This window comes from Hyperolius riggenbachi, chromosome 9, assembly GCF_040937935.1.
Source record: "Hyperolius riggenbachi isolate aHypRig1 chromosome 9, aHypRig1.pri, whole genome shotgun sequence".
NCBI classification, from domain to species: Eukaryota; Metazoa; Chordata; class Amphibia; order Anura; family Hyperoliidae; genus Hyperolius; species Hyperolius riggenbachi.
Genome location: NC_090654.1, coordinates 134,871,065 through 134,884,079, shown reverse-complemented (window position 1 = coordinate 134,884,079; position 13,015 = coordinate 134,871,065). Strand labels below are relative to the sequence as shown.

At 43.7% G+C, this 13,015-nt stretch overlaps 1 protein-coding gene across 1 annotated transcript in view; it reads left to right on the top strand.

Annotated features, from left to right (window-relative positions):
• The window catches only part of PEX19 (peroxisomal biogenesis factor 19), a 75,085-nt gene that overhangs the window by 18,874 nt on the left and 43,196 nt on the right, over positions 1 to 13,015 (top strand). Inside the window, exon 2 of the mRNA XM_068253552.1 lies at positions 5,135 to 5,235. Within this exon, the coding sequence (XP_068109653.1) occupies positions 5,135 to 5,235 (101 nt within the window). The remainder of the gene's footprint in view (positions 1 to 5,134; positions 5,236 to 13,015) is intronic.

Here is a 13,015-nt window from a genome sequence, read left to right as displayed (position 1 = left end):
TCCATGGGAAACCTTCTTTTTGAACTATGAACCTCCATGACGCAATAACACTTTAGGTACTATAGATCCTGCCTAACTAGGACCTTGGGCCAACTTTAAAACAATCCTACAATTGTAACAAACGTAATAAGCACCCTGCTTTTCTTCTCTGGGACCCGACTTCTCAACCATATAGAAAACACTTATATCTAAGAGGACAAACCTAATAGCAATATATGCCCTGCCCTTTGTCCCTTACCTATCCCTCCCCTCCCCCCCACCCATATCCCCCCTTCCCCCCCCCACCCACTCCCCATCCCCCCTCCTGGTTTTCCTCCCGTTAAACGTTATGTTATGTTACACTATAAACAGTAATATGGTTTATATGATGTCATTCAGTAATAATGCTAAAATTCTTTCTGCAATACACCTTAAATATGGAACCTGATATTACGCTGCAAAAAAAATATTTGACTTGAGCCTTTAATGTGCGTACTCATGAATACAACTTGTTCTGAATGTATATACTATGCAACTTTATTCAAATAAAAATTTGTGTTGAACAAAAAAAAAACTTGGAGAAGGACTTAGGAGTACTCATTGACAACAAGTTAAATAATCGTACTCAATGCCAAGCAGCTGCAGCTAAAGCTAACAAAATTTTGGGATGCATTAAAAGGGAAATAAAAACTCGAGATGCTAGCATAATATTGCCCCTGTTTAACTCTCTAGTAAGGCCACATCTGGAATATGGAATTCAGTTCTGGGCACCACATTACAAAAAAGATATTGCAGTTTTAGAGCAGGTGCAGAGACGAGCAACAAAATTGATGCGTGGGATGGAAGGTCTCACTTATCGAGAAAGGTTAGATAAACTGGGTTTATTTAGTCTAGAGAAAAGACGCCTTAGAGGGGATCTAATTAACATGTATAAATACATCAGAGGGCAATATAATACCTTGGCGGATGAGCTTTTTGTCCCTAGGCCTTCTCAAAGGACTAGAGGACATGATCTGCGCATGGAGGGAAAATGTTTTAGCCATTTATTTAGGAAAGGGTTCTTTACAGTAAGAGTGATTAAGATGTGGAATGCATTGCCACAGGAAGTCGTTATGGCAAACTCTATACCTGCATTTAAAGGGGGCTTAGATGCTTTCCTTGCGTTGAAAGACATCCATGGCTACAATTACTAGGTAATGCCTAATGATGTTGATCCAGGGATTTTATCTGATTGCCATCTGGAGTCGGGAAGGAATTTTTCCCTTTAGGGGCTAATTGGACCATGCCTTGTAAGGGTTTTTTCGCCTTCCTCTGGATCAACAGGGATATGTGAGGGAGCAGGCTGGTGTTGTACTTTATACTGGTTGAACTCGATGGACGTATGTCTTTTTTCAACCAAAATAACTATGTAACTATGTAACTATGTAAGTCTGGCTGTGCAAATCTGGCTAAATTGGCTTACCATGAGGCATTGCTCATGCAAAATTGCATTTGCTTTCGCATGCCAAACTTTGCAGGGTCAAAAACTAATACCGCGAAGCGGTTGCCCTGCGGGAATTAGTTCATGCTACATAGCACTATCCAGGAGCGCCACGGGGAGGCTTCCCAATGCCCCCATACAACCGGGGGGGGCTGCGGGGCCCCAGGCTCTCCCACTGCCTAGGGACCACAGCGACACCCCGGAGGGGGAGGCTGGGTGGCGCAGATGACCCCCCCCCAAGCGTGGCCAGCGCCAAGGAGGGCCATCCGCACCCACCTCCCAAAATTAAAAACAGGCACTTACCTTAACATCCATTGCGTTCTGCTACTGCGCATTAACTTGGGGGCACTGCATGGGAAAGGAGTGACGCATGGGTCACCCCGAGCTATAGGGCTCAGGGCTGGCTCACACACATCACTCCAGAAGGAGGGGGGGGGGAGGACAGGCACAGACAGCCCACTCCAGGGCTCACACCACCTAGAGCAAGCCATCCACCACCTGCCTCCAAAGGACAGAAAATGCAAAATGCTAACCACAAGAAGATTTATGCGTGCTCAACACCAAGCTTAACCCTTGCAAGTCTGGCTAAATTGGCTTATCATGAGGCATTGCTCATGCAAAATTGCATTTGCTTTCGCATGACAAACTTTGCAGGGTCAAAAACTAACTTGTAAGGGTTACAGACTTGTAAGGGTTAATCTTGGTGTTGAGCACGCATAAATCATCTTGTGGTTAGGAAAGCTCATAGGGACCAGGTCTCCTATCATAGTACCCTCTTACAGCACAAATACTTGATTGGCCAAATATTGTGGGTGTAGTTTACGATAACCTCCTGGAAACCAAGCAGTTCGAGAGGGTGCAGAACGGAGTGGTGAGGAGAGCGGTCTGGAGGCACCCACTGCAAGTACTGTACTTCAATAGAAGCTCTTGCAAGAACAATAGATTGGTCGCTATTGGTGATCCAGCGCGATGGATCACTAATGACCACTTCAACAATGTTCAGGGACATCTGTACGCACCCTAAATTTACACCTGAAATAATTTGCGAACAGTTGTTTTGAGGTGAGGAAAATATAAAGTGTGTGTGCTTTGCTTAATGGTACTCGCCATGCAATTTCCCATCAGATAGATGGGCTGAATAGATAATTTCCAACAGGTCTGATCTGATTTCCGATCGTTTTTCTGATCAATTTGCATAGAAGTGATCAGAAAAAACATTCGGAAATCCTATCGGTTCTATTGGAAATTATTATATTGACCCATCTATCTGATGGGAAAGTTGCATGGTGTGTACCAGGCATAAGTGTATGCTATTTGTCTGGCCTGTGGTCACAAGAAAATGTATTGTGGTTAAAGAATGCACCTTCTAGCTTGACCGTTCATAAAATGTCTTTTTTGTTGATAGATCAGCTGAATGGAAAGGTTGTTGGGTTACTGAACATTTTATTATTTCATCCCAATGGGTTCACCTCACCTTACCAAATAAAAAAATGTATTGCCACGCATGATTGTGCACTGACCTTTGTTCTTTTTTACTCCTGCTATATTTATATTTGTGCATCTCGACTTAGAAGCTCTGCTGTCTTATCTTTCCTACTCAGTAGTGTGTAATGACGTGAGGCTTAATGGTCGCAATGATTCTTTGCATCCTTGTCAGGTTAGGTATCAGTCTGATGTCTGCATGTGCATCTTGCACCTGTCAGACCACTAGTTACAGGTAGGGCTGGTCAATGAGATGCTAATAATCCTGAGCTGACACAGGATTATGCAAAATTGGAATGCAAATTTTATGCAGCTTGAAAATGGACAAATCGAATCCTACTGGCATTCGATTGGTCCATTTTCAAGATGCATAAATTTGCATTCCGATTTTGAATTATCCTGCATCAGCTTGGAATTATTTTCATCACATTGACCATCCTGAGCGGCAAGCAATTGGCCACTGTAGAATTTTTTTTTTTATTTTTTTTTAGCAGATTGGTCTGTTTGTAATTGGAGATGGTCAATCAGATGGTAATTCTTGCTTGCATGCACATTGGGCTCTATTCACAATCATTGTCCACAAGCAGAAATGCACTGGCGGTAAATTCGCCACTGAAATACTGTGTTTCCCCTAAAGTAAGACATCCCCTGGGAATAAAATCTAGCAGGAATTTCAAGAATGCTTGAAATGTAAGACATCCTCTAAATTTAAGCCCTAGCAGCAGGCCACATGACACCAGCAAGTCACGTTGAATACAAAGCCTGGATACAGGAGAGCAGCAGTATTATGCGAGTTCTAAACAGTCCTATATATGTGTCATGTAATTTGTGTTTTAGTTGGAGCCAGCCCTTCTGATCTGTTGTGATGATAAGCATCACCAGCACTTCACCTCTTCCCAGGACACACACTCAGCTTATCCTATCATAGCCAGCAAGAAATAAAACTCTTACCCACATGATCAGCAGAATCAATTTCTTGTAATTGAGAGCCAATATCTGCAAACCACAAGCTCTCTGTATGTTGCACATGGCATACAGTATGTACATTTTGTATAGGAAAAATACCAGTGTGTTTGCCCAAAAATAAGACATCCTCTGAAAATGAGCCCTAGCACATCTTTTAGAGCAAAAATTAATATAAGACAGTGTCTTATTTTCGGGGAAACACGGTAAGACCATCTTGACATTCTCACAATTTTAAGCATGGTTATTTACCGCATGCTTAAAATTGTATGCATTGTTTTTCCCGCATGCGTAAAAAGTGCAATGGGGAGAAAATGAAATGGTCGCGCATCTAACCAAGTTGCACCTGATAGATATTCACTGCATAGGGCTAAAAAGCCTCTCAAAGGCACAAGTGTGCTAATTGCAGTGAAACAGGTGCATTAAGAACTAATGCATCTCACAATACAAACAATGGAAGCAAATCCATGCGTTACACATTATCCGGGGACCTTACCCTTCTCTTATTGAGAGAGACATCTGTTCCACGCTGCAGAGCATGTTAGCAGGGACGCCTCGTGCAGCCTTCTCTCGGGGTCCCCACCCTATCTAAGTTTAAAATCACCCAACATTATGGGAACATGCTAGCAACGTTGACTTGGGAGCAGCATGCCATATAAAGGGTATATATAAATGCGTATAAAGTGCGGTAAGAGTCCGCAAACGTCGATAATTCCTGCAAAAAAACGAAAATTCACAAAGAAAAATGGGCACATTATTTCTGACTTAACTACAGATTTTATATCGCCTACAAGTACTTTGCTTCCCATTGACCTAAATGGAGTCTTCAGACCCGAGTGCTGTTTGCTTTGCTTTAATTTTTTTTAATTTGTTTATTTATTTATTTTATATGCCGCTATTTTTCTGCATGTTTACTACATAATTACGCATGTTTCCACATTTTTTTTTTTTTATTTTTTTTTTACGCATTGTTCCCGCATGCGGAAAACATGCAGAAAATTTAGTGCATGTGGAAGAAATACGGAAATTATCACTGCCGGTAATATAGCTGTAAAAAAAAATCTCTTACCACATGTGTGATTGTGAATAGAACCCATTGTATACAGGTTGGTATGAGATTAATAAAAAATGACAGAAAATGTTTGACTGGCCTAGTTCCAAGATACATATAATTTGCCTAGCAATTGCTCCAAAGTCAGAATCATTAGCATCTGATTAATACTCCTACAGGTGCACTTGATGATTTTGACAAGACTAGCCAACCTCCTCCTTCCTCAGATAAGACGGCAAAGCCATCAGAGCTTGAGAGGCCTCCTGCAGATGCTGCTAAGGTATGTGGCCACCATGTTTATCTCTTTTTATTGTTCAGTCTGTAGTCTTAAGGTGCGTACACACGCACTACGGCCGCCAACGACGTGTCCTTCAGACCCTCCTGCTGGGCGGACATTCAGTCTACTGTCGACTGATCGTCTGGCCAGCGGGAGGGTCTGACGGACCCGTTGTTGGCGGCCGTAGTGTGTGTGTACGCACCTTTATATAACTAGGGTTAAGGTGCTTACACATGCATAAAGAATGAGGTATGCAGGGACTGGAACTCGATCCCTCGACCAGTAGTTTGGGGCTGAGTGCCATACTGACGTTATTAGGCTACAGCATTACAACACTTTCTGTTCTTCTGGAAGGGGTAGGAGGGATGATGGTGCAGCGCATAACAGCTTAGCTTCCAGCAGGATTGGTAAAGAGGAAAACACGGTTGGCTGAAGCGATCTGGCACTCCAGGGCCCATATGCAATTAACTTTTCCTCCTGAATATTCTGCTAGGTGATATTTTGAAACTTGTCATTAAAGAGAACCCGAGGTGTGTTTAAAGAATGTTATCTGCATACAGAGGCTGGATCTGCCTATACAGCCCAGCCTCTGTTGCTATCCCAAACCCCACTAAGGTCCCCCTGCACTCTGCAATCCCTCATAAATCACAGCCATGCTGTGAGGCTTTGTTTACATCTGTAGTGTCAGTCTCAGCTGTTCCCCCGCCTCCTGCATAGCTCCGGTCCCTGCCCCCGTCCGTCCCTTCCCTCCAATCAGCAGGGAGGGAAGGGATGCAGGCGGGGACCGGAGTTCTGCAGGAGGCGGGGAGAGCAGCAGACTGACACTATAGAGATAAACACAGCCAGCTCTGACAAGCTGTTTGTCAGCAGCGTGGCTGTGATTTATGAGGGATTGCAGAGTTCAGGGGGACCTTAGGGGGGTTTGGGATAGCAACAGAGGCTGGGCTGTATAGGCAGATCCAGCCTCTGTATGCAGATAATATTCTTCAAACCCACCTCGGGTTCTCTTTAAGATGACTTTTTAAACCACCAGCAAGCAAGAAAACCTTTAAATCATTTTACAGTACTTTTTACACTACTTTTTGGAACTTTTTCGGTTCCCACTTTAGCTGATGCAAAATGGACGGAGAGCATCCGCTGAGAGGATGCGCTCTGTCCATTTTGCGTCCGCTGCGCGTAAACCCGTCTAAAGCGATCTCTGCTCACGTGTCTTGCTGCTGATCACCACCATTTGGTCCCACTCTGTACGCAGCCTGGACGCCGGGAGGAGCATAGAGCTCTCTATAGGAAGCAATAGACCAATTCTCCCTAGCAACAGGGAGAATTTTCTTTGGTCCAACATGACCCAGTGAGAATTCTACTTGTTGCTGATGATTCCATTAGTCTTTTGCAGTCCAGTGGAGATCCCCATGTTTCTGCTGGCCACCGGGCTGTGTATAGAAACCCAGCAGTGGCGATCGGCGGCGAGACATGTGGGCTGTAGCCCACTATGGTGATCCCTGGGTCCATGCTGTTCTTTTCTCTGGCTGGCCTTCTTCATCTTCTCTACATTTCCTGTCCTGTCCTGTGAGAAGGGGAAGTTCAAACAGTAGCCCTCTACTGTTTGAACTTCCCCTTCTGACAGGATGGGACAGGAAGTGCAGAGAAGATGAAGAAGGCCAGTTGGAAAAAGGGACAGCACACGACTTGGGGATTCACGCCGGCGGAAAAGGTAATGTATTGCTGCTAGGGGGGAGCAGGAGTGAAGGCAGGTGGCAGCTCCACAGATTGTGAATCAATTTCATGCTGAAATCGATTCAAAATCTGTGTGCAGTGTATTGGCAGCCATTAGATCCCTCTCTGATTAGATTCGATCAGAGAGGGATCTATCTCTTGGTCGATCTGGTGGCAATCGACCAGTGTACAGCTGCCTTAAAGTGAAACAGACAAAGCACCTTCATGTATTTTACCATATATGTCAGTGGGAACATTAGGTAAAACACCTACCCTGCTCTCGGTTTCATTCTTCACTGCTCAGCCTGCTTGTCTTCAGCCCTGATAAAATCCTTGACTAAGCATTCAGTCTGGCTTTGCTCAGGAATCCTTATTGCTGAGTCATAACAGTGCCAGAAGGGGGCAGGCTTGGGCTTGAAAAGAATTCAAAGAAAAAAGACTCAGCTATGATTCCTGAGCAAAGCCAGACTGAATGCTCAGTCAGGGCTTTTATCAAGGCTTATTAGAAGCAGGCTGAGCAGTGAAAAATGAACCGGCGAGCAGGGTTGGTGTTTTCTTTAATGTTCCCACTGATATACAGTGGGATATGAAAGTTTGGACAACCTTGTTCATTTTGATGATTTTCCTGTATAAATCGTTGGTTGTTATGATAAAAAATGTCAGTTAAATACATAATATTGGAGACTCACACAGTGATATTTGAGAAGTGAAAAGAAGTTTATTGGATTAACAGTGCACAATAATTGTTTAAATAAAATTAGGCAGGTGCATAAATTTGGGCACTGTTGTCATTTTCTTGATTCCAAAACCTTTAGAACTAATTATTGGAACTCAAATTGGCTTGTTAAGCTCAGTGACTCCTGACCTACATACACAGGTGAAAGAGTATTTAAGGGGGTCAATTGTAAGTTTCCCTCCTATTTTATTTTTTTCTGTATAGTAGCAACATGGGGGTCTCCAAAACCACGCTCAAATGACCTGAAGACAAAGGTTGTTCACCATCATGGATTAGGGGAAGGATACAGAAAGCTGTCTCAGAGATTTCAGCTGTCTGTTTCCACAGTTAGGAACATAATGAGGAAATGGAAGACCACATGCTCAGTTCAAGTTAAGGCTTGAAGTGGCAGACCAAAAAAAATCTTGGATAAACAGAAGTGACAAATGGTGAGAACAGTCAGTCAACCCACAGACCAGCACCAAAGACCTACAAGATCATCTTGCTGTAGATGGAGTCACTGTGCATTGTTCAACCATGCGGCGTACTTTACTCAAGGAGATGCTGTATGCGAGAGTGATGCAGAGGAAGACTTTTCTTCGCCCACAGCACAAACAAGCCATTTGAGGTATGCTAAAGCACATTTGGACAAGCCAGCTTCATTTTGGAATAAGGTGCTATGGACTGATGAAACTAAAATTAAGTTATTTGGGCATAAGAGGCTTTATGCATGGAGGAAAAGCACAGCATTCCAAGAAAAACGCCTGCTACCTACAGTAAAATATGGTGGTGGTTCCATAATGCTGTGTGGCCTGTGCAGGGACTGGGAATCTTGTCAAAGTTGAGGGACACATGGATTCCACTCAGTATCAGATTTTGGAGAACAATGTCCAGGAATCGGTGACAAAGCTGAAGCTGCACCGGGCTGGATCTTTCAACAAGACGATCCTAAACACTGCTCAAAAGCCACTAAGGCATTCATGCAGAGGAACAAGTACAACATTCTGGAATGGCCATCTCACTCCTCAGACCTGAATATAATTGAAAATCTGTGGTGTGAGTTAAAGAGAGCTGTCCATGCTTGGAAGCTTAAAACCTGAATGAACTAGAGATGTTTTGTAAAGAGGAATGGTCCAAAATACCTTAAACCAGAATCCAGACTCACATTGGAACCTAAAGGAAGCATTTAGAGGTTGTAATTTCTGCAAAAGGGGGAACTACTTTCTTTTTTGTGGTGCCCAAATTTATGCACCTGCCTCATTTTTGTTTAAACCATTATTGCACAATTTCTGTAAATCCAATAAACTTAATTTCACTTCTCAAATATAATCTGTGTGCGTCTACTAGAAGATATATTTAACTGACTTTTTTATGGTAACAACCAAAGATTTATACAGGAAAATCATGACAATTAACAAGGTGGCCCAAACTTTCGCATCCCACTGTATATGGTAAAATACATGAGGGTGCTTTGTCTCTGGTTCACTTTAAGTCATGTTGCAGAGATTTTATCTCGTTTCCTGTCAGTGGCAGGTGCTAACTTTAATCTCCCCAGTGGGGTCATAGACAGCAGTAATTACCTGACAGACATCTAATCTTTGCAAACTTTCTCCAAAACTAGCATTTTAATCCCATGATTGTTTCTGAGTAGTGATGGGAGGTATTCTGTAAAATCTATCAGGGCAGGTTCACACTGCAAGAGCTTTTTAAGCACTAGTGATTTTAAAAGCTCTTGCTAATGCAAAGTTATGGGGGATTTTACAAAAAATTTATGGGGGATTTTTACAAAATCACATCGCTGTTGTGAGAACACACACAGTATTACATTAGCAAGAGCTTTTAAATCACAAAGTGCTCAGAAAAGCGTTTGTAGTGTGAACTAGTCCTCCATTGTTTATATCCATTTTTATTAGGCCGGGATCTGAAGCATGCATGTAAATTTCATCAGAGTGTTAGATTTCACATCCTTCTTTATTTATTTTTTTTAAAATTGGCCATACAGCTAGCGATTGTTCTGGCCTGATTGATCATCAGATTCAATAATGTTATCAAATTGGATGAAAAAATGGTGCCGTTACAAGCATGCCTAAATAACGATTCAACTGATTTCAGGCCGAAATCGGTTAAAAGTAGTTATCAAACATGCTGGGAAATCTGTTCGATTTGGACAATCATGTCCGCGGCATTATCAGCCTGCACTATTGGGACAAACCCGACAACCCCCAGCTGCTTCTCCCCCAAATTTGAATGTGCCCCCCGCCGGTGTTTGCTTCTGCTTTCCCATTCACGTCCCACATGGCTGCCGTGTGTGTGTGTGACGTCACACGCACCATGTGCTATACATGGCAGCCATGTGGATCGCAAATTGGGAAGCGGGAGCAGCTGGACGCTGGCGCCAGCTGAAACTGTGGGCACCATTGGGGGCTCATCAACATTTAGGGGATTGCGGCAGATGCGGTGTCAGAAGTTCAATTTCAGAGAGATTTTTTGCTGAAATCGATTAGGAGTGGCCTGTGGTGTATGAGCAGCCAACCTATCAGATTTATAAGGGAAGACGCCGAGAGCCCAGTATAGTGTAGTATGTACTGTAAATTGGGTATGGAAGGTAAGTATAGGTAGGTTATACTCACAAACAAGGGTTACCGTCCAGGTAACCACTAAGAAGGCAGGTGAGGAGATTAGACCTGTCCCCACTCAGGATTAAGAAGTCGCTCTCTGTAGATCGGGAAAAAAGAATTCCCCTCCACCAGGGGTGAAAACAACTGCAATAGTAGTACAGAGGCGCCAACAGGGTAAAAACAATATTTCTTTAAAATGAATAAAATGATTTACATACTCCGAACAAGGTGCAACGCGTTTCGCGGGTATATCCCACTTCCTCAGGCAATAAATAGGAGCAGATCACCAATGCGGTCCGGTACATAGCCTGTCAGACAGAGGCGCCAGGCTATGTGCCGGACCGCATTGGTGATATGCTCCTATTTATTGGGAAGTGGGATATACCCGCGAAACGCGTTGCACTTTGTTCGGAGTATGTAAATAAACTGATTTTTGCTTAAAACAGCAATTTTTGTGTCTGTTTTGGAGGGGTAAGTCCACTGCTACCTACTTCATTTTCTCATATTCATCAGCTGGTACACCCTCTGGAGGAATGGCTCCGCCCAGTCCTGGGGAAACACAGAAGTAAAGTATAAAAAGCTCCCACCCTCCCCTAATCCCCAGTTCATTTGTGTTTCCGCCCGGGAACACAGGAGTTTTTCTTTCTGCTCCCAATTTGTTTTTTTATATGGCTCACCGGAGGGTGAGTTTTTTTCTATCCCTGGCGGTAGTACCTTTGGAGGAAGAGGGTTCTGTGAGTCGCACCGCCAGAGTCCTGGCTTCTTTGGTTTGTGCTGCCGCCATTTGCCTCTGAACGCCCACGGTTGGAATTGGGTCGTCAGAGTTTTCTTCCGCCTTCCTCACGCGCAAGAGCCTCTCTGAACTTATTCCTGGTACGGAGGTCACTTCCGCCGACGTCAGAGGAGGCGGACAGGAAGTTACGCTATACGCGTCCTTTTAGGTTGCCGGCTGGGCGTGCGGGCGGCGGCAAGATGGAGAGCTCTAGCGTGGTCGCCCCCGCCGCTGCTGGCCCCGCTACTGCTACGGAGGGCAGAGCTTCCGGTACCAACGCTGCCTCAGCTGTCCCTTCGGCCTCATCAGCTGCTGCTTCTCGATCTCAGTCTGATGGTGTGGTGAGTGGGGGATTTCTTCCTCCCTTATAAGATGATTCCAGTTCTGATGTGCACTAATGTTTGTTTAACTGGAAATGTACTTTGTCTCCTATTCTCTGTCTCTGTCTTTTTTTCTTTTTACAGACGAGAGTGGAGTCTGGGTCTTCTTCTAGTAGTAAACCCAGATCTAAAAAATGTTGTCAGTGTTTAGCAAAACTGTCTTCTAGCTATACTAAATCCTTATGTCAATCATGTATAGATGCAGTGATTTCAGCAGAAACTTCTTCAATTTTTAAAAAATATAATGAAGTCAGTCAAAAAGGACATGGATGAAACCTTAGGAAAATTTAAGGAATCCTTATTATCCAATCCTGATTTAACTGTTGCAGGTCCCTCATCGACACCTGTGGTTAATCCCCCTACACCCTCGCCCGTTCCTGCTTCAGACACTGTACAGGTTGATTCTCCCCAAATTCCCTTAAACATAGATTTTCTGGGGGAGGAAGGGGAGGAAGAGGAAAGAGAGGGCAGGGAGGATGTTTCTGATTTAGAGGAGGGGGAAAAATGCCGTTTCAGAGGAGGAATCGGATAGCGACTCGCGAAGAGCAGCTAGATTTCTCTTTAGTACTGAGGAAACAAATGAATTACTTAAAGCTGTTTATGCCACCGAACAGATCCCTGAAATACAGAGGGAGGTTACGGCACAGGATCAGGTATATTCTGGCCTGGCTCAACAATCTGGCAGAGTTTGTCCCTTTCATAATTCACTTAAGGATATTATTGTATCCCAGTGGCAGGACCCTGAACGTAAATTGTTCATCCCTAAATCGGCAAAAAGGAAATTCCCTTTTTCCCCTGCAGATATTGATCAATTTACTAAATGTCCAAAATTAGATGCGGCCCTATCCAAACATTCAAAAAAAGCGGATCTGTCTTTTGAGGATACGGGGGTTTTAAGGGATACTATGGATAAGAAAATTGATTTACTGTTAAAGAAGGCCTGGGAATCTGCTTCATTTGCCTTTATTCCTGGTGTTGCTTCTACTTGCATTTCTCGAAATTTACGTGTATGGATGGATAACCTAATTTCCCATGTTAAAACTGGATCTGACCTTATCTCTTATGTTAAATCTCTACCTGTAGTGTTAAAAGCCGTCGCTTTCTTGGCCGATGCAGCAGTAGAAATTGTGCGCATTTCTGCACGTACTACTGCATTGGTCAATTCGGCCCGCAGAGCCCTTTGGCTCAAAACTTGGGATGGAGATTTAACCTCTAAAAATAGGCTGTGTGCAGTTCCTTTTGAGGGTAATCTCTTATTTGGTAAGGAATTAGACAATATACTCTCAAGGTCGGCAGAAAAGGGAAAACAATTCCCTATTAAACATAAAACCTTTCGTTCCACCAAGCCGAATTTATTCAAAAAACCGTCTCAGGAACGGTCCAAACAGCCTTCTCAACAAAGAAGGTGGTCTTCTCCGGCCGGTAGGGGCCGGGGGGGTTTTGCTCTCGCAAAACCGGGCGAGCCTAAGAATAAATGACAATCTGCCTGTGGGGGGGAGACTTCGTTATTTTTTGTCCCACTGGGAAAAAATCAATGCGGATCCCTTTATTCTAAGAATCATAAGAGACGGATATCGTCCACAAT